General features: G+C 37.1%; 1 protein-coding gene across 6 annotated transcripts in view; it reads right to left on the bottom strand.

The window, feature by feature from the left end:
- Positions 1 to 1,725: 1,725 nt before the first annotated feature.
- Positions 1,726 to 22,032, bottom strand: part of AASDH (aminoadipate-semialdehyde dehydrogenase) — a 37,160-nt gene continuing 16,853 nt past the window's right edge. For 5 of the 6 annotated variants that reach the window (XM_030313827.1, XM_030313832.1, XM_030313830.1 and 2 more), the window contains 10 exons: positions 17,266 to 17,507; positions 16,787 to 16,893; positions 16,124 to 16,296; positions 15,499 to 15,691; positions 14,766 to 14,881; positions 11,927 to 12,719; positions 7,079 to 7,242; positions 5,856 to 5,978; positions 5,019 to 5,150; positions 1,726 to 2,959 (listed from right to left, as the gene is read on the bottom strand). In XM_030313827.1, the coding sequence (XP_030169687.1) occupies positions 2,570 to 2,959; positions 5,019 to 5,150; positions 5,856 to 5,978; positions 7,079 to 7,242; positions 11,927 to 12,719; positions 14,766 to 14,881; positions 15,499 to 15,691; positions 16,124 to 16,296; positions 16,787 to 16,893; positions 17,266 to 17,507 (2,433 nt within the window). In that variant the 3' untranslated portion in view covers positions 1,726 to 2,569. Of the gene's footprint in view, positions 2,960 to 5,018; positions 5,151 to 5,855; positions 5,979 to 7,078; positions 7,243 to 11,926; positions 12,720 to 14,765; positions 14,882 to 15,498; positions 15,692 to 16,123; positions 16,297 to 16,786; positions 16,894 to 17,265; positions 17,508 to 22,032 lie in introns of those variants that run through there. The other variant, XM_032592979.1, reaches the window with a different exon arrangement.

Here is a 22,032-nt window from a genome sequence, read left to right as displayed (position 1 = left end):
GGTACTATATATAATGTATATTATATATATAGGTACTATATATAATATATATTAGTACTTGGGGCACCTGGCTGGCTCAGTCGGTAGAACATGTGACTCTTGATCTCAGGGTTGTAGGCTCAAGCCCTACACTGGGCCTAGAGATTACTTAATAAAATAAAAATTCATACAAATTCCAACATGAACAATTATCAAAATTTTAAATAAGGACAGGATCAGTATTGCTGATTTTTCTTTTTGCCTCAGGTTCCATTATGGCCCAGCAAAACACACTTTCAGCCCTCTCAACTGTTAACGTGCATTTCACTCTAACAAGAGCTTCAGATGGTTAATACATTAAGATTTAAGAAGCACTGGGGGCATCTGGGTGGTACAGTTGGTTAAGCATCCGACTTTGGCTCAGGTCATGATCTCATGGTTTGTGAGTTTGAACCCCACTTTGGGCTCCGCACTCTCTCTGTCCCTTGTGAGATTCTCTCTCCCTCTATGTCTCTCACTCTCAAAAAAAAAAAAAAAAAAAAAAGATTTAAGAAGCACTGATCTAAAACTTGGTAGAAGAGATGTTGTTCTTTTTGACCAGTCTGTACCTCAATCCCCACTCTAGGTTTGGGGAAATCTCCCAACTCATGGGTCTTGCACTCACCTCCCACCACCAAAGATGAAATGCCTGATATGTGCTTTCCTGTACTCTATCAGGGGCATGGAACCTGTTTCACTTAAAATTGGAAGAGACTCTGAATTTGTCTCCCAGTTGAAATTAATGAGGAAGTCTGACGGTGGTGGGTAACTGTCTATCTAGCATTAGTGGTCTGAGCATTTAGAGGTTCAAGAACAGCAGCTGTGTCTTCTCCAGGCCACAGTCATGCTGATTTCAGGCATTCATTATTCCTGGCTGTATAGCTCTAGCCCTTGTTGCAATTCTCCAAGCTATTCAATATTCTTTTAAAAAATTCTTTTCTGCTTAAAATAGCCTAAGTTGACTTCTATAGCTTGCAACCAAGGACTCTGGCATGTCTGATATTTGAGACTTTACTGACGAATAAATGGACCAGTTAAATGATACCACAGTTGACTGTAGAAAAGGGAAGGTGAACAACAGGATACATTTTTGTTACTTTAAGTGCCTGAGCACAAGTGTCTGGGATGTAATATGCCCTAAAGAGTTATTATTATTACTACCACTAGTGGCTAAATTCATAGTACCATAGCAAAAAAAAAAAAAAAAAAGCTGCTTTATTACCTGAGCTAATATATCGTGAAATTTCAAGGAAAATTGAGACATTTTTTCATCTGAGTAATTTAAGTGACGTGGAAAAGAAGATGACATAACTTCTGCTCCAGTGATCCCTGCTGCTACCACCTAAAACTCCCTGCTCTAACATACTACCCTAAAACTTAGTGGCTTAAAACAACTGCCATTTTATTATTTCTCAGGATTCTATGGGTAAGAAATTAAATGTCTGGCACCAGAATGGCCTGAATAGCTGGGGGCTGGCTGGAATGCTGGGGGCCACATGTGTGGGGCTTCACCTGTCCTTGGTTCTCTGGCTTCCTTGGTTTTCTTAGTAAACGTCAGGGCCATTCCCTCACGACATGGCCTCTCCGTCTAGCTGCCAGACTTCTCATGTGGCAGCTCTGGGATCCCATGAGAGCAGAAGTGCCCAGCCCTTCTTAAATCTTGGGCTCAGAAGTGACATTAGTGTCACCTCCACTGCATTCTGTTGGTTAAAGCAAATCATGGACCAAGCCCAGGTGCAAGAGGAGACGCATACAGGGCCTGGCTCCCAGGAGGAGCTATAATTCACCGGGGGCAACTTCATACCAAGCAAATGCAGGTATAAGCAAAGGACTATGGCACTGGAGAAGCAGGTCCAGCCCCAAACCATACACATTAAGAGAATCAGGACACTTAAAAGTACATAGAGTTTTTTCTTTCCTGGTTTTTGTTGTGTTTCCTACCTCCAAGCCAGTGAAAAAAGGACATACAATCACAAAATCTAATAAATTGAGAAATACAGACACAAAAATATTCAAGATTTGTATATCAAAAATGGAAAAAAGAGGATAAATCAAAGGAACTATTATAGGAAGAGAGATAAATATATACATAGATATAGTTCAATACTGGTATTTTGTTCACTTAAACATACTAAATAAGGAACCTAATTTGATAAAAAACATCCTACCTCTGAAAACCTTTTGTTAATAGATCTCACTGTAAATAAGTAAATGGTGTATTACATCATGGACTGAGTTTTTAACCCACCAAGTAAACTCTGATCTTCTTTTTCACAGAAGTCTATAAAAAAAAGAAAAAAGCCCAAAGTAAAATATCCATAGCCTAATTCAAAGAGTGCTACTAAATAAATTGATGTTTTTGTTCTGTAATTCCTTTTAAAAGCATTTGTTCCACTATAGGAAGTAAAATATGATCATTCTCCAATAAAGTATCATAGACAAGTTCCTTAAGCAAAAATAATCTTTAGTATAAAATAAGACTAATCCAAATGTTCTGTAACGATAAAATATTTTCAGATATCTCAGATAATCGAGTAAGGACTGTACTTGATTATATTTGATGTCCACCCAACAAATCCAGACAATAAACATAATTATTTCTACATCCAATAAGAAGCATTGATTCCCAGACCACAGGAGAAGAAAAGACTTGTCCAGGAAGTTCATACACACTTTGCAATCGTCCACTCTTAGATTCCAAGATCCACAGTTTCCCATCAGTAGATGCTGCTGCCAGCAACATTTCATTGCTACAATCTTGGTAACAGAAAGCAAATGGTGTCGCATACACCTGGGAAGTAGTTTCAAATTTCCACTGGAGGTGACCTTTCATATTACAACAGTAGATAAAGCAATCATGGGAACCAAAAAATATTTCTTGCTCTGATGCTGAGGTACATGGGGATGAAAAGATTGGTTCACTGGTAGAGAACTGCCAAACCTGAAGGACGAGAAAGGCAAAAATAATTCATCTAAGTTCAACAATTGTCCTGTAAAGCTTTAGGAAATTCTTAATAAAAATGTAAGCAATGTAAGCTATTAAATGGTAACTAGACACAGAGAGAGGAAATAATGGCTTTTTCTGAAAAGTAGCATTCTCAAATTATACCTCTGTTCCCAGTGGTAAAATCTAGAACAAAATACACTGGAGTGTTCTTACTACATGAGTCACTGCTATGCAGAATATGATGAAATAAAACTAATTTGAACCCCATTCAAGAGCAAGCTATTACTATTATGTTCAGAGACACTAAGTTCAAAGATAAAACTACACTCAGTTTTCAATGTATCTTATTAAAAACTAGATCTTGTTCTATTCTCCTAATGTAAGAAGATGGAAGTGACTGAAAAGGAAAATTTATGTGCAATAATTCAAATTAAAGGTTTAAACAAAAAGCCATGAGTTGTGTGTCTGCCTGTGGATATATACTCTCTACTTATTTTAAAGGTACCATAGACAAACCTGTCGGCCAATATTTTGAAGAAAAGAAGGAAAAGGCACAAGTAAGGTAGTGTTTACAGTAAAAGCAGAATAAAAAGCAAACAAAATGAGAACAGTGGGCATCTTCATGAAACAGGATTTGTAATCTTAATTCTGTCCACTTGGAAAAATCATTTTCATCTATGGTTCACCCAAAAAAATAGGAGTAACAGTATCTGCCTCTTCTTACTTCTTAGGAATCTAAAGGTGAGAATATGTTCAAATTATTTTGTAAGTAAAAATATTAAGTGAACATCACAAAAGATCTCATCACAAAGTAATTGTCCCACATCAAGGAACTGCCAGGCCAGGCAGAGTGAAAGTAGAATAAAAAGCACCAGAGCAACACTGGCCACCACTGGGCTAACTCAGGGTGGAGTTAGCACTCTCTCAAGTATACAAATAGTCCCCAACATCAAACCTACAGCAGCAGTTGGGCCACCAGTGATAGTCACTTGTGGATAAAGAAGTGGAGATTATCCTCCCCCCCCGCCCCCAAAAAAAGACCTAATGTAATGCAGAAGAAGCCTACCCTGCCAGTCATGAAGTTGAAGATGGCACTTCATACAATGCAATTTGGGTTATGCCACCTATTTTGGTTTTCATAGAAAAAGCAGGGGCATCTTTAAATGTTCAAACCTTGAGGTGCCGGGGTGGCTCAGTCGGTTAAATGTGTGAGATTCTTGATTTCGGCTCAGGTCATGATTTCAGTTTTGTGAGTTCGAGCCCCACATCAGGCTCTGTGCTGGCAGCACGGAGCCTGCCTGGGATTCCATCTCTCTCTGTCTGCCCTTAACCCACTCATGCTCTCTCTTTCTCTCTCAAAATAAATAAATAAATGTTCAACACCTCAATAGAAATTATAATAAAATTGCCTAAAAACTGGTAAAGTTTTTGTTTGTTTAATGTTAATTTTTGATAGACAAAGCATGAGTGGGGGAGGGACAGAGAGAGAGAGAGAATCCAAGGCAGGTACCAGGCTCTGAGCTGTCAGCACAGAGCCCAACAGGGCGCTCGAACTCATGAACCATAAGATCATGACCTGAGCCAAAGTCGGACGCTCAACTGACTGAGCCACCCAGATGCCCCAAAACTGGTCAAGTTTTTAAAATTGGGGGAGGGCAGGGTGCCTGGATGACTCAGTTGGTTAAGTGTCTAACTGTATCTCAGCTCACGATCAGGTCACGTTCATAAGTTCAAGCCCTGCATCCAGCTCTGTGCTACCAGCACAGAACCTGCTTAGCATTCTTTCTCTCCCTCCCTACCCCACTTTCTCTTTCTGTCAAAATAAATAAACTTTAAAAAAAATTGGGGGAGGGCACAAATAAAACAGTGTTTGAATCTTTTCAATCTACTATACTCTCATTCCAAAATTAAGAAACCCGTGGCTTGACAATTAAAATCAAACTAGTTTTCAATACAATGACTTAAATGATGATGTTTACAATTTTACTTCAGTTGTCACCAACTATTATGACTTTGAGAAAGATAATGTAAAACGGAACCAGAAATTTTTTACCTGTTCTCCAAAGTGAGTAAAGCAGAGTAAATTTCCATCTACACAGCCAATACAAATAAACTGTAGGCAACACCGTGGAGAAGAAAAGAGTGGTTTTCCACAGGAATGTTTCCAAACTGTGTTCCCAGTGGCCTGCCATGAGCAAAAGCAATTCACAGCATTTAAATTATATTACTAATCAATTACCCTTTATGAAACAAACTCATAAAATCTCCCAGGGGCAAAGTTATAAACATCAGAAAGTGCTATAATGGCATGCTGATATCATAAATGAAGCTAGCATACATATACACAGCTATAAAATTAATCAGTGCTCTTTATAAGAGGTGAGATAAAAACATACAATAAAACCAGGATATAATTAGAACATAAGATCTATCCTTAAACTATTCTAAGTTTTAATATGACTGAGAAAATTCTACCAATTTAAAAAAAACAGATCAAAGACATACATAGAACTTCTATCTTCATATCAATCATTTTTAAGGAGTTCTGGTCCAGTGAAAGCTGGACTATAGTTAATTAAAAACTACTTTAGGGGGCAACTGGGTGGCTCAGTCAGTTAAGCATCTGACTCTTGGTTTTGGCTCAAGTCAACATCTCACGGTTTCACGGGTTCGGGCCCCGCACTGGGCTCTGCACTGGCAGTGTGGAGCCTGATAGGGATTCTCAGTCTCCCTCTCTCTGCCCCTCCCCCACTCACACGGTCTCTGTCTCTCTCAAAATAAATTAATAAACTTAAAATTTTTAAAAAATACTTCAATTTTTCAGAATTCAAAGCAAAAATAAAACATTCAAGACAAATAATAAAATCAATATATGTTATTTTATGCCTACAGGATTTATAGCCAGTAACAGGCCTCCCAGTGTAGCCACATATAAATGATGTGGTATCAGGCTCAAACAAGGGGACGAAAAGACAGTTCCTCCACATTTTAACTTCCAAACACACTTCTTTTTCTGCAAATAAGAAAACAAATTAATTGGTTTCTGCTGGTGGTTAACAAATCTACATATCTGATTTCTCATATCACCTCTATTTAATTAATGTAAATTTTTATTCTTAGTATAAAAGTAATACAGTCTCACTGTAGAGATTCAAGTTAGTATAAAGATTACAAAGACCACCCAGAGAGAACCACTGTAAATATTTCAGCATTTTCCCTTTTGATCTTTCTGGGACATACAATAGTTTAATATAGTTGAGATCATTCTGAATATATACTGGCATCTAATTTAGCTCATTTACTTGGTAAAACTCTATTACTTTAATGCATAATATCTCATCTGAACATAAAATTATTTCTCTACCTTATCACTGAAACTTGTTTCAAACTAATTTCATGGTATCATAAACAAAACCTAGTAATAGACATCTCGGTGCACATAACTGTCCATGTTTCTGATTACTTTGGCAGGATAGAATCCTAGAAGAAGAATTTTACTGAATCAAAGGATATGAAGTTAGCTGTGGCCCAACTGTTTTCTTCAGAGACTTCACTAGTTACAATGCACCACCCCCCCCCCCCACCAGCATTTAACATATTCTGGTCTAATGCTATCTGGTTATCTATCATGTAGTTTAAATTTTCAATCCTTTGATTACTAAAGATAGGAAACATTTAAATACATTTACTAGACACTTCTTCTTTGGGGTCTTTTATGTTTATATTCCTTGTTTATTTTTCCATGTGTTTATAATTTGTGTTTGTTCTTCCATTTATTCTTATAAATGAATCTTAACCCTGTCACATTTGCTTCAAATGGTTTTCCCCAACTTATCAGGTCTTATTGATATTTTTCCCTTTGTGATTCTTTATATTGTCAAGATGGTAATTCTAAGCTCTTTAGATTTAAAAACTCTGAGTAACAAATTTATTTGTGAAAATCTGGTAAGGATGTTAAAAATGTCTTAAGATATTAAGACTGTTAATTAACTCATTCTTCCCAGACCGCAATGCTAAACTTAGGGAAGAATGAATACCGGCCCCCCCTTAGTCAAGAGCACTTGACAGTGTCCTACTCTTCTAAGCTTATAAGAAACTGATGAGGTTTCTCACATAAATATCTAAAGCATATGCATGCTGGTCATGAGATCCAATGTAAAGGAGTCCTGTGGTTGGATCCATGGTTGCTGAGCTTTTGACAGCATCCTTGGTAGTAAACATCCAGTATTCTTCTCCACTATTACTTTTCAGAACATAAACTAACCCATTATAACAGCCTGTTGGGAAACAAAATACAAAAGAGGAGATTTAGATACATCACCAGAGAATAATTCTTTAGCCTAAACCATGACCATTTATATTTGACGCTCTTTATGTGTACTACTATGTTCAGCTCAGGTTTAAACTTCAGCAATGTAAAGCAGAAAACCAAATAGTAATCACTTTGTAAAAATACCTACTAGTAGGTATACCTCATTTTGTTTTTAAAGTACCATAAAGTGCTTCACTACTGAGAAAACAATGAAGCACAGTGCAGAAGAGAGGCTTTGACAGACCTGGAATCAAATCTCTTCATGGCCATCATTGGGCAAATTACCCAGCATCGCTGAGCCTCAGATTTTCTCCTGCATGTGGACACATCTACTCCAGTGTTATTGTAATAATTAAGATAACATGGATTAAAGGGCGCGTGCATGGCTTAGTTGGTTGAGCATCCAACTCTTGATTTTGGCTCAGGTCATGATCTCATGGTTCGTGAGTGTCGGGCTCTGCATTGGGCCCCATATTGGGCTCTGTGCCGATGATGCACAGCCTGCTTGGGATCCTTTCTCTCTCCATCTCTGCCTCTCCTCCACTTGCTCTTTCTTTCTCAAGATAAATAAATAAAATATTTTTTAAAAAGACAATATGAATACCCAGTGCACAGGTGTTCAAGAAATGCTAACATTAACAATAGCTAACATTTATTGAGCTTTTTACCTTGTGAAGTGTTATATCTGCAGTTTACAGATGACAAAAGGAAGCACAGACAGTTTTACTAGGGTAAAACTACCCAGCTGACATGTGGGTGAGCCAGGATTTGAATCTAAGAAGTCCAGCTTCAGAGCCTATGCACTTAACTACTATAGCAGACTGCTTTTCCCAAACTGCTACAACAGGTGAGAAGCTAGGGCAGGAGATCCTGACTTGGTGTAGCCAGAATAACTCAGGCGACAGTAGGCGTGGTCAAAACCTACAGAGTGGGGGCGCCTGGGTGGCGCAGTCGGTTAAGCGTCTGACTTCAGCCAGGTCACGATCTCGCGGTCCGTGAGTTCGAGCCCCGCGTCAGGCTCTGGGCTGATGGCTCGGAGCCTGGAGCCTGTTTCCGATTCTGTGTCTCCATCTCTCTGCCCCTCCCCCGTTCATGCTCTGTCTCTCTCTGTCCAAAAAATAAATAAGCGTTGAAAAAAAAAAAACCTACAGAATGAAGATCACTCAAGTTCCCTGCAGTGGATGTAAATCAGGGCAAGCTGATTTTGGGCACTGGTCCACCACTCTTTACATGACTCTGCCTATCCATATAACCACTGCTGCTCATTTGAGGCCCAATTACAGAGTAACTGCAGTGCTGTTTTCTTTCTAGCAGTTACTACTTAGTAGCAAGAAAGTGGCCTTCTTAGTTATGGTGAAGAAAAATGTCCTACACAGTGAAGTACCCCAGGACTCAGTTGGGTAATGAAAAATTTCCTTCAGTTCATTTCCAGAAGAAAATCTTTGTGACCTTGGGTCAGGCAAAACTTTCTTGGCTAGGACACCAAAAGCATGATCCAGAAAAGAAAATAAATGATAAACTGGACTTCATTAAAATTAAGAACTTCTCTTCAAAAGACATTATGTTAATGAAAGAAAGAAAAAAAAAAAGCCACAGCCTAGGAGAAAACATGCAAAACACTTATAGATAAGGGGCTTGTATCCAGAATACATAATATTCTCAGATCCCAACAAGAAAACAAATATAACAATTTAAAAAATGGGCAAAAAATCTGAAAAGTCATAAAAGATACACAGATGGCAAATAAATTCATAAAAAATACATCATTAGTCACTAGGGAAATGCAAATTAAAACCACAGTTTTAACTCAGTTAAGTGTCTGACTTTGGCTCAGGTCATGATCTCACAGTTTGTGGGTTCGAGCTGTGCACTGTCAATGTGAAGCCTGCTTGGGATTCCCTCTCTCCCTCTCCCTCTCTCTCAAAATAAATTAACAATCTAAACAAAGAAACAAAAAACCATAATGAATGTCTGACTTTTGATTGCAGCTCAAGTCATGATCCCAGAGTCATGGGATTGAGCCCCACATCTGACTCTGCACTGAGCATGGAGCCTCCTTAAGATGCTCTCTCTCTCTCCCTCTGCCCCTCTCCCCTGCTCACTCTCTCTAAAATAAAAAATAAAGCCATAATGAAATACTACACCATAACAATCTGACTGGCTAAAATAAAAAGATTTTCAAACTGACAATACCAAGTACTAGCACGGATGTGGAACAGCTGGACCTCTCATACACTGGTGGTCGGAAGGCAAAATGGCTCAGTCACCAGGAAAATATTTTGGCAATTTCTTACAAAGTTAAAGCTATACTTACTGCATAAGCATATACTTACTCCCCCTCCTAGATACTGACCCAAGTGAAATTAAAAACTTACATTCATATAATATCCTGCTTACAAATGCTTATATCAGTCTTATTTGTAATTGTGAAAAACTGGAAACAACCCAAATGTGAATAGAGTATGATTTGTCCAGACAACAGAATATTCAGCAATAAAAAGAAACTGGATACATTCAATAATAAGGATGAATCTCAAACACATGCTAAGTAGGAGAAGCCAGACTCAAAAGCAAAAATTAGAAAATGTAAAACTAGTGGGACAGAAAACAGATCAGTGGTTGCCTGGGGTTAGGGGTAGGGGAAGGGAAGCCTACAAGTGACACAGACCTTTTGAGTAATGAACTCTTCATTTGGTAGTGGTTACATGACAGTACACATTTGTCAAAACACAGAACTGTAAACTAAAGAGGGCAAGTTTTCCTGTATATAAACTAGATCTTAATTTAAAAATGTCTAGACCCCCATGTGTCCCAGGCTTTGAGTCTAGAAACTTGGGATGCAAACTAACTTCAACAAGCTGACTTTCATGGATGGAAATTATTCATGCTCATTCACACATATAACTGAAAGTTCCCTGTAGCATATTTTCAAAATGTATGTGGGCAAAAGGGAAGGATCAAACTCAGATTCAAGTAGATCCTAGCTAGGATAGCACAAGTAGGGAGGCATATTCCTAAGCACTCAGCACAAGATTCCACAAGCATATAAAGTAAAACTTAATGTAGTAGGGGGAGTAAAGACAACGGTAGTCAAGGAGAGGCATTACACCTGGACCCCATATTTAGTAAAGTAAAAGTCACCTATACTTTAATGAAAATGATTAGCAGCTAGTAGCTAACAACACTTAATGAGCCCTCAGTCTGTACCTAGCAATGTACTAAAGGATTTATAAGCAATTATCTCAATCCTCTCAAAAGCTCTATGATGTATGTGGACTTTAAGAAGCAAAACAAATGAGCAAACTGAAAAAAAGAGACAAACCAAGAAACAGATACTTAACTAGAGAGAACAAACTGATGGTCACCAGAGGGGAGCTGGGTGGGGGGATGGGTAAAATAGGGGATGGGGATTAAGAGTACACTTATGACGAATACTAAGTAACATATAAAATTGTTGAATTACTCTATTGTACACCTGAAACTAATATAACACTGTGTTAGGGGATGGGGATTAAGAGTACACTTATGATGAGGGGCGCCTGGGTGACGCAGTCGGTTAAGCGTCCGACTTCAGCCAGGTCGCGATCTCGCGGTCCGTGAGTTCGAGCCCCGCGTCAGGCTCTGGGCTGATGGCTCGGAGCCTGTTTCTGATTCTGTGTCTCCCTCTCTCTCTGCCCCTCCCCCATTCATGCTCTGTCTCTCTCTGTCCCAAAAATAAATAAACGTTGAAAAAAAAATTAAAAAAAAAAAAAAAAAAAAGAGTACACTTATGATGAATACTAAGTAACATATAAAATTGTTGAATTACTCTATTGTACACCTGAAACTAATATAACACTGTGTTAGCCACACTGGAATTAAAATAAAAACAAACAAACAAACAAAAGCTCTATGATGATTGTACTGGTTTTAAAATCTGTCCACAAATTCTCTGACACTTTTACTTTCAAGAGATGGAGCCTAAATTCCCCTCCCCTTGAGTATAGGCCAGGCTTAATGATGTGCTTCTAATGAACACAAGCAAAAATGATGGTATGCAACTTTGGAAACGAGGTCCTAAAAGTACTGCCTTGCTCCTCCCCTCCCCACCGGCCCCCCTCCCCCACTCAGTCTGAGGGAAGTCAGCTGCCAGGTTGTGAGAGCACTCAAGCAGCCTACAGAGAGGTCCATGTGACAAGAACAGAAGCTTCCTGCCACGAACCGGCCAAGAACTGAAGCCTTCTGCCAGCAGCAGTATGAGATAGCTGTCTTGGAAGATTTTTCAGCCCAGTCAAGCCTTCAGATGGCTGCAGCCACATGGGAAACCCTCAGCCAGGACTCCCAGCTACGCTGCTCCTAAATTCCTGACCTCAGAAACTGTGAGATATTTGCTACCATTTTTCTAAATTAAGTTTGGGGACAATTTATGATGCAACGGGTTTTATTTATTATAAAACTAAGAACACTAAGGTCCTAAAAGGTCCAGCAACTTGTCAAAGTTCACAAAGCTGATAACAGTTTTAGAGCTAGGTTCAAATCCAGAGACTATGACCCAAGACCCACACTGTGAATTAGCATGTGGGTAACCATAATTGACAACAACCAAAGCTACCATACATAGATTTTTAAATTTAACTTGCTCCTACTAGCATTATCATATGGAAACTTACCCACTACAATAAAGTTTCCACACTTAGATACACATGCTGAGGATTCAATTCGACCTCCCAAAATCTGTTCCCATTTCACCTTCCCAGAGTAAAGGTCAACTGCCATCATTCTGTGGGAATGGGAGCCAATGTACACAGTTACAGAGGACTTAGCAGCAGCGGAGATGACAACCAGAGGGGAAGCATCCACACATTTGCCTGTGTCCGTCCTCCACCTCACATGAAGCTCCATTTTCTTGGCTTCTATCACAGATGTTCCCTCGTGAGAAACTTCTGCAACACAGGATGGATCTTTTGACTTCCCAGTAAGAGCTGGAGGATTTAGGCTTGTCACATTCTGAATGTTAGTCTGTGAAATTAAATCGGAAGAATGGGCTGAAGAGCCAAGTCCTAACTTAGTTAAAAACTCCGAATTCAGAGACAAAATCTGACTCCCTCTGCTCACTGCAATAAAAGCAGCTAGCTCATTGTCACAACTTAAAGTCAGGACAGATTTCTGAGGTAAAGATTTTCCACTGATTTCCTCTTGATTAATATCGCTGAATTTTCTTTTCATGGCATAATTCTTGCTAAATAGCAGATCTTCATCTGGAAACACCGTTTGAAGGACGTGATTGTAAATCTCTAAAATGGAACTGCTAAGAATAATTTCCAGAAGCCCAGGTATTGATGTGCCAACTAGTTTTTCAATCTCATTGAGGAGCCTTATGGACTTTAAGGAATCTCCACCACTATTTAGGAAGAGTGACTCATCAGGAACCTTCAAAGGATGTTCTGAGAGACTCAGAATAGACTATAGAGGAGAAAAGGGAGAAATGTGGTAAAGACCTAAAACCAAAACATTCAACCAATTTATAGGTAATATATAAAGGATAGTACTTACATTAATGATATGAAGAAAAGACACACAAAACAAATATTTTTAATAATTAAATTTTAAAATTATTTTCTTTATAGTAAAGGGAACCATCACCATGCCACCAATTTTATCACAAACTCACTATAAAACTGCAAATTATATTTCCCTTTAGAGTGATTTCCCCACCCATAAAATAGGGCCTAGAATTATAAAAACATGACTTATTAATTATAAAGTCCACAAGATACTAATATCTAATATTTATATAATATGGGAACAATCTTTGTCTTCATTTGCTTCATATAAATTGAAATTATTTTCTAAGAATCTAAAAATGAAGCAGATAAGAGTTTTATCAGAATACCCTTTATTTTCAAATAAAACTATATAATTATATCCTCTTTTCAGAACCCTTCAGAAAACTCCACATTTGTAAGAAAAACTGTACTGACCTATGGTTGTAATATATATAAATATATGTATATACATATATACATATATATACATATATTTCAAAATAAATTTAAATTGTAATGTAATATATATATGTATATACATATATATACACATATATACATATATATACATATATACACATATTTCAAAATAAATTTAAATTGACACACACACACACACAGAACCCCCAACTTACAATGATTTAAGATATCTTAACTTTACAATGATGCAAAAACAATATACATTCAAGGGAAACTGTACTTCAAATTTTGATCTTTTCCCAGTCAAGCGACATGCATTATCTCATGATGCTGGGCAGCAGCTAAGAGCCACAGCTTCCAGTCAGCCATGTGATCACAAAACAACTGATATGCTTAGAACTATTCTGTACCCACACAACTATTCTGTTTTTCACTTTCAGTACAGTATTCAATAACTTACATGTAAGATATTCAACAATTTATTATACACAGGGCTTTGTGTCAGATGTTGTCCACCTGTAGGCTAATGTAAATGTTCTGAGCACACTTAAGGTAGGCTAGACTAAGCTATGATGTTCGGTAGGTGTATTAAATGCACTTTGACTTAGGAAAATTTCAACCTACACTAGGTTTATCACCATGTAACTCCATCATAAGTTGAGGAAGATCTGTATATACAAATTCCATTAAGCAGAAACATACGTGTTGTTACTGCTAGTTCTTCCGGAATAAGGACATAAGTCCTTATGCCACAGATTGTACTATACCAAGATTTGGCCATTTTCTCAACTCTGACAAGCACTGCACTCCCACTGCCCCATTAGGGAAAAGTTATGTCAAGATAGGTCTTGTCTTCCTGTGCCTTTGTGTCTACCTCACTTCCAATAAATTTCTTTATGGCGAGGGAGGCTTGATATTAACCTAGACAACTCTTAATTTAATATAAATTGAATAAACAAAAGTATATTACTTAACATTTGGGCATTAATAATAATTCTTAGAAAAGTTTATCAGACTTATTAGGATGCTAACATTCCCAAAAAATATAACATGACCTCTTCAGAAAAACAAATTTGCATCTTAAAAATTGAACCATGGGGAGCATGGGTAGCTCAGTTGGTTAAGCATCTGACTTTAGCTCAGGTTATGATCTCATAGTTCGTGAGTTCAAGCCCCGCATCAGGCTCTCTGCATGGAGCCCCCTTTGGATCCTCTGTCTCCCTCTCTCTCTCTGCCCCTCTCCCATTCAAGCACATTCAAGCATAAGCACATGCACTCTCTCAAAAATAAACATTTAAGGGGTGCCTGGGTGGCTCAGTCGGTTAAGTGGCCAATTTCGGCTCAGGTCATGATCACACAGTTCATGAGTTTGAGCCTCGTGTCAGGCTCTGTGCTGACAGCTCAGAGCCTGGAGACTGCTTCCAATTCTGTGTCTCCCTCTCTCTCTGCCCCTCCCCTGCTTATGCTGTCTCTGTCTCTCAAAAATAAATAAACATTAAAGAAAATTAAAAAATAAACATTAAAAAAAATTAAAAAGTTGTACCTTCCACAAATGCTGTAATTTTTCCCAAAGTTCCTCTTTTCCACTGAGTTTACACTCAGACTTCAAGTTTATATAGTTTAAATATATGTTGTTTAACTCAGAAACATCAATTTTGCCTTAAAAGAGAAATAATTTTAAAATTTCAGCACAAATCCTTTCTACTATCTTCATTAGTTATAAGAATACATACATTTTTCACTGTAAAAGTTAGAATTCCTATAGAATAGTTTGTGATAGGAAAATCAGTTCTAAAGAAAGCAGTCCCATGCTACCAAAAATGTTGTAGGTAACAGATAAGAAAAGAAGAAAGGAGGAAATAGTGTTTATCTTAAAGAGTTAAAGAAATGGTCCTACCGACTGAGCCATTACTGCATTTTGATGTAAATATTAGATAAAGATGAAGTTGGAAAGGCAATGTGGTCATTAGGAGCATATGTTCTGAAATCAGTCTTACAATTTCAATTCTACCACTAACCAGCAATATAATTTTGTCAAAATTACTTAACCTCTTTAAGCCTTATTTTCCTTATCTGTAAATGGGAATAATACAACTTACTCCCAGGATTTTCTAGAGATAAATAAAGTGGGTTAATTATACAAAGTACTTAACAGAGGGTCTACCTCAACATATGCCAGTATTACTTAGAATAAGAATTAAGAAGCCTTTAAACTAGTTATGAATACAATTAGTATTCACTTGGCGCTGAAACACATCTGCTTCAAATGATTTTACCATGAGATGTAAATGGTAGAGAATCAATCAACACAAGTTCATCCGGGATGGCATGGCTTGGAAGATGTTCCTGCAGTTCTTTAAAGATGTATTCCTTTACTACATCATTTTTGGACACCATGAACAGAATTAATTTTTCCTGATTATACCATGTAACTGCACAGGACTCTACTTGCTGAAGTCCTTCAGCAACCTGTGAGAGAGATTATCCCAATTTGTCAGAGGACATTTAAAAGCAAACTTCCTAAATGCTCAAACTTCTTATGTCTGAAATCAACACAAATTAAACTGTAAAATAGCTAGAGATTTTAAAAAAATTGATTGCTACTGTTACTGTAGCCAGAACACTGGGTTCTTAATGTTTTTCAAAATAATAGCTCCCAGAGCAAAGTAAACCATTATTTTCAGTTGTTAAAATCCACTCTGTCACTTATTTAAAAAACAACCATCTCTTTATGCTGAAGGGCCACACTGAATTAGTCATATCTTTTATTGCAATTCATTATTAATACAAAAATCTTAGGTTTAAATAATACTAATAGAGAACCCCAGTACAGAAAATTGGTGGTGGCTACCTTTAATACCTACATATGTTAGTAGATATTTAATATTTAAATAGTCTTACTTGTTGCACAAATTCAATGTTAAGACGTTTGCCATATCGTTTGATCTGACTGTCCTTGCGTCCCAGGAAAAACATCTCTCCATCTTTCACCGTCACCAGGTCTCCCGTGGCTCGCATTGTGCCAAGCGGTACTATCATTTCATCATCAAGAAAACACACTCTGTTTTTGCCACCTTCACAAGATATAAACACCAGTGTAATAAAAAAAAAAAAAATCCATGAGAGATATATTAAAAACCATCAAATCAAGAACATCTTCAAAAGCTGTTACTGAGTTTCACATTTTGAATAGTTACATGGGCAGCACACTTTTAAACATCACCTGATAAAATTAACAATAACCTCAGCAAAATAAGAGACAAAACAAAATTTCTAAAAATATACATGTGATTAAAAAAATTCTTAGAATACTGCTTAAAAAGAATTTTGGCTATAAACGTCCAAATTACAGTTTCTAAATTACTTTTATATCTTCCCTAAGAGTATCAGACATTGTTATCTGAAATTATGATAATATTAAATGTTTCATGACTGTGAGAATGAGATTAAAAATTATCATCACTGAAAAGAATACGGGACATAAGACATATTGGTGAAAGAATAAACTTATCAGATTTTTTTCCTAAAAAAAAAATTATTCCCAGTCAATAAATGTAAAACAACCTAAAAATACTTGGCCATTGCCTTCTTGAATTGTGAAACCATTAGTATCTCTGACTTCAACTACTGTTCCAAGCAGTGGAAATCCCAGTGGTACAGGCAATTCACATCTATAAAAACACAACAACCCAAACCATATTTAAAATTTTCATTTGAACAGAATATTTTTCAGTGTATTTAAATCACATTATACCAAATAAAGAAAAATAAGGTTTTGGTTATGTTAGAATTCAAAGACTGCCAAAAGGAAAAGATTAGGTGGAAAGGTTATCATAGGTTATTTATTGCTGTTTAGTTACAAAAAGTTCTAGCAGGATCTGCAGCACTAGTTATAAGAAAGGCTCTGGATCCCCAGTGTAAAATTCTAGATAAAATAGTATTTCTAAAATTACTACCCCAGTGCCTACCAAAAACATTATTAGTGTTAAGATACTGGGAAAATACAGTTTCTCTCTAACCTATTTAGTAATTGAAACCCTTACTTCAAAGTAGAGTTAAGAAACTTCTCTGGAATCTTGTAAAAAGTTGCCCAACTTGATACCTCTGTGATACCATAAATATTAAATATTTGTGTTTTATTGCCTACTCCTCTCCAGCTTTTGAGAACAGCCAATGATGGAAATGCTTCACCACCGAGGGCTAATACTCGAAGAGAAGTACTGGCTGATAAAACAGTTGACTTGATAAGCTGAGATCCAAATCTTCGAAGCAATGTTGGTGTTGCCTGTGAACACATTAAAGATAATTTATTTCTTTTCACTTCTTTTTAAAAAAGTAAATACTGTAATAATTAGTTCAAAGCTTAATACTGGACACCTACATGAAAATTAAGGCTGTTTATTAAACTGTAAATCATTTTGGAAAACTACTCAGGCAACATTATCTTCTTAATGTGCCATCAATTTCTCTTGAGAAAAAAAACTTGAGAAAAATATTAGTTATGTTTAATTAGGTAATCTACACAAAACGGTTTAAAGATTAAAAAGGACAAAATATATAAAATCAATTCACATTTCCTTTCCCACTCTCTCTGTAGAAAAATATATAAAAGGTTAAAAAAAAGTTCCTAAAACAAAACAATATGAATAAATATTTTTAAAAACACTTTTATTGAGATATAACAGACATACGATAAACTATACATATTTAAAGCATACAATATAAATTGAGATATATGGATATGTCAGTGAAACTATTACTATAATCTAAAAAATGAATATATTCTTCAGCCCTAAAATTACCTACTTACCATTATAATTCTTCCCTTCAACTGGACCCCTAACTCCAGACAACCACTGATCTATTTCCTAATGATCAGCTGGTATTTTCTAGAATTTTACAAAAATGGAATCACACAGGGGTGCCTGGGTGGCTCAGTCAGTTAAGCATCCGACTTCGACTCAGGTCATGATCTCACAGTTCATGAGTTAGAGCCCCGCATGGGGCTCTGTGCCGACAGCTCAGAGCCTGGAGCCTGCTTCAGATTCTGTGTCTCCTCTCTCTGCCCCCTCCCCAGCTTGCATTCTGTCTCTGTCTCTCAAAAATAAAAACATTAAGAGAAAAATTTAAAAAAAATCTTCAAAAAAAAATGGAATCACACAACATAAATTCTATTTTGACCTGACTTATTTCATTCCATATAAATACTTTGTGATGCGCTTATATTGCATGTATCAATTCACTTTTTGTCTCAGTTCAGACTGATATAACAAAGTGCCACAGACTAGGGAGATTACAAACAATAGAAATTCACTTCTGATAGTTCTGAAGCCTAGAAGTCCAAGATCAGGATGCCACCATGACTAGGCTCTGGTAAAAGCCCTCTCCCAACTTGTTGGATATTCACATGGTGGAAGAGTCTCGGGAGGTCCATGGGGTCTCTTTTCCAAGAGCACTAATCCCACTCATGAGGACTCCATCCTCAGGACCTAAGCACTCCTAAGGGCCTCACCTCCTAATACTATCACAGCATACATTAGAATTTTAACAAATGAATGGGGAGGGAGGAATAATCACTCAGACCATGGGACTTTTCATTGCTGAGTGGTACTCATTGCATAGATCAGGACTAGCATTTGTATTTCCATATAAAATTTAGGATCAATTTGTCAATTTCTACCAAAAAAAGTCTACTAGGATTTTGATAGGAACCATGTTTAATTTAATCTTGACACTATTGAGACTTTAATCCATAAACATGAAATGTCTCTTTATTTAACTCTTTAACTTCTACCAATGTTTTTTTTTTTTTCTTTACTGCACTGGCTAGAATCAGAATAATGTTGACGAGAAGTGACAAAAGCAAACATCCTTGTTTTATTTCCAATCTTAGGGCAAAATCATGCAGTCTTTCACCAAATAGGATATTAGCTGTAGATTTTTTTTTTTTTTTTTTTTTTTTTTTTATAGATGCCCTTCATCATGTTGGGGGAAGTTCTTTAATTCCTAGAGGTGTTTTTTTTTTTTTTTTTAATCCCAAGTGTTAGATTTTGCCAAATACTTTTCCTTCATCTGTTGAGGTAATTACATGCTCTTATTTATGTAGTGTATATTATCAATGGATTTTTATTTATTTTTGAGGGAGGGAGGGCATGAGGGGAAGAGAGAGAGAAAGAGAGACAGCAAATGTGGAGGGGGGGCAGAGAGAGGGAGAGAGAGAATCCAAGCAGGTTCTGCACTGTCAACACAGAGCCTGATGTGAAGCTCAAACTCATGAACCATGAAATCATGACCCTAGCCAAAATCAAGAGTTGGACACTTAACCAACTAAGCAACCTGTGTGCCCCTCCCTATCAGTGGATTTTTAGATGTTAAGCCAAATGTGCATTCCTGGGATACATCCCACTTGCTCACATTTTAAATTTACTGAAACTGGTTTTATGGTTGAGAATATGATCAATGTGCTTGAAAAGAATGTATTCTGCATTTACTGGATGGAGTGTTCTATAAATGGGATTTGGTTGATAATTTTGTTCGAGTCTTATATGTTCTGATTTCTAGTTTTTCATTCAGTTGTTAAAAATGAGGTATTAAAATTTTGAACCATTGGGTTATCTAGTTCTCATTTCTGTCTAGTTTTGCTTTATGTATTCGGAACTTCTAGTTTTAGGGGGATATACATTTATAATGGTTACATCTTCTTGATTTACCAATGTAGCTCCTAATGTACTGACCATTTTATCATTATGAAATGTTTTGTTGCTTGTTTTTGTTTGCTTGTTTGTTAGTAACTAGCCTGGGCTAAATCTGTAGTCTGTCTTTCCAGTGATGTGTGGCCACTAATGTCATTGCTCAGTTTTACATATATAGTCTTATTTTCAATTTTATATCTTACTTCCTATGGGTCATCCTTGTGTGTGCATAGCTCAGTAGTCAAGCAATGACTGGACAAACTGTCCACAGAGATGGATCTGTGTGGATGGATGAGCTCAAAGTTTAGGCCATTTTCAAGCCTAACCAAGCTTTTATTTTCCATGGGCCCTTTTGGGTCTCTAACGTATATGCACAGAACCTCAAGGTCAGCCAAGAATCTGTTTGGGCTCTCTGGTCTCTGACTCACAAGTGCAGCCTTAGCCAGAATGTGCTTGCCCTCCCCTCCACCACAACCTCAGACTATTGAAGTTTTTGCCCTCTTTGCTGGCCTACTTCATCATTTTCACAGACAGTGCTGTTGGGCATGGATATAACCTACCATTCCAAATTGAATAAACTCCCTTATAAACAGTGGGCCCTGACAGAAAAGTCTGTTTTGACTGAGCTGGGGCTGGCAGGAAGAGCAGCTCAGTCTAGAATGCCACAAATTCCCATTATTTTTATCCAAAATGAAAAAGTTTAAAAACAAACAATTTTCAGATCATTGTACGCCTCTGGTTGATTTCTAAAGTGTTTGTTAATTTTGTCCAGCTTTCTAGTTGCTTTTTGGGGAGAAGATCTGCCAATCTCTTTACTTGACCATAGAAAATTTCCATGTGAATCAAGATTTTTAAATGGTTTCTTTCAGTAAAAGATGCAGCATTAATGGACAACTTGAATTTTAATTCAAAAAGATGACTTAAAGTCTTGGTTTGTCAAAATATTTAAGTAACAGAATGACCCTACATCCCAATATGAACTTATTGTTCCAGATTCTTGTCTAGGAATTTAGCACCTCCATTCACTCTCAACATTCAGGGTTTGGGGGTAATAAATTATAATGGCCACCCTATTTATAAGGCATCCTCAACCAAATTAACTGTTCTACCAAGTTTTACGATAAGGAAAATCTCTTGTCAAACTGAAATGTTCTGGCCTTCATTTCCGGTGCTAAAAATAACTTAAACTTTGAACTCTATAAATAAATGCACACCTATGAATACTCAGCAAGATAAAGCATAGTAACACTTTTCAGATACTCAAACTGAAATGATAAATTTAGCGGCAAAATACTAGTCAATATATGTACTTTGTTACCAAATCATTCTAGGCACACAGAAATAGGACTTAGGAAATAACAGAAAAAACAGGGGATGTTAAGGTTCCTTGCAAAATTTCTAAGGTAAAATTCTCATAAAAATGAAAAACACGGGTGCCTAAGTGGCTCAGTCTGTCAAGCATCCGACTCTTGATTTCAGCTCAGGTCATGATCTCACAGTCGGGAGATTGAGCCCCAAATTGGGCTCCGAGCTGGGTGTGGAGCCTGCTTGAGAGTCTCCCTCTCTCTCTGCTCCTCCGTCCCCCATGCACATGCCCTCTCTCTCAAAAACAAAACACTTAAGCTGACATTTTGGTGGCTAGCAACCTAAGATTTTGCTCTAATTAAATGGTTTCACTTTTAAAGTGCATCAAGTTTAATATAACTTGTTATCCAGAGTATGTGCAAAAAAAAAAAACAAAAAAAAAGTTCAAACATATTTTAGGTTTGTAAAACACCAAAAAGTGGACCTTTCTTTCCAAAAGGTCCTTATACCTGAAACAAAATAAATGTTTAACTATCTCAAAAGCTAAGTCTATTCCACTTTGGGGTCTTTCTCCCCCACAATAAATCAAGATATTCCACTTTAAATTTTTAAAACTTTATGGGGTGTTTGGGTGGCTCAGATGATTAAGAGTCCAACTTTGGCTCAGGTCTTGCAGTTCATGGGTTTGAGCCCCGTGTCAGGCTCTGTGCTACAGACAGCTCAGAGTCTGGAGCCTGCTTCGGATTCTAGGTCTCCCTCTCTCTGTCCTTCCCCTGCTCATGCGCTCTCTCTCTCTCTCTCTCTCTCTCTCTC

Source organism: Lynx canadensis, chromosome B1 (genome assembly GCF_007474595.2).
Source record: "Lynx canadensis isolate LIC74 chromosome B1, mLynCan4.pri.v2, whole genome shotgun sequence".
NCBI lineage: Eukaryota > Metazoa > Chordata > Mammalia > Carnivora > Felidae > Lynx > Lynx canadensis.
This window is presented reverse-complemented; position numbering and strand designations above follow the sequence as displayed.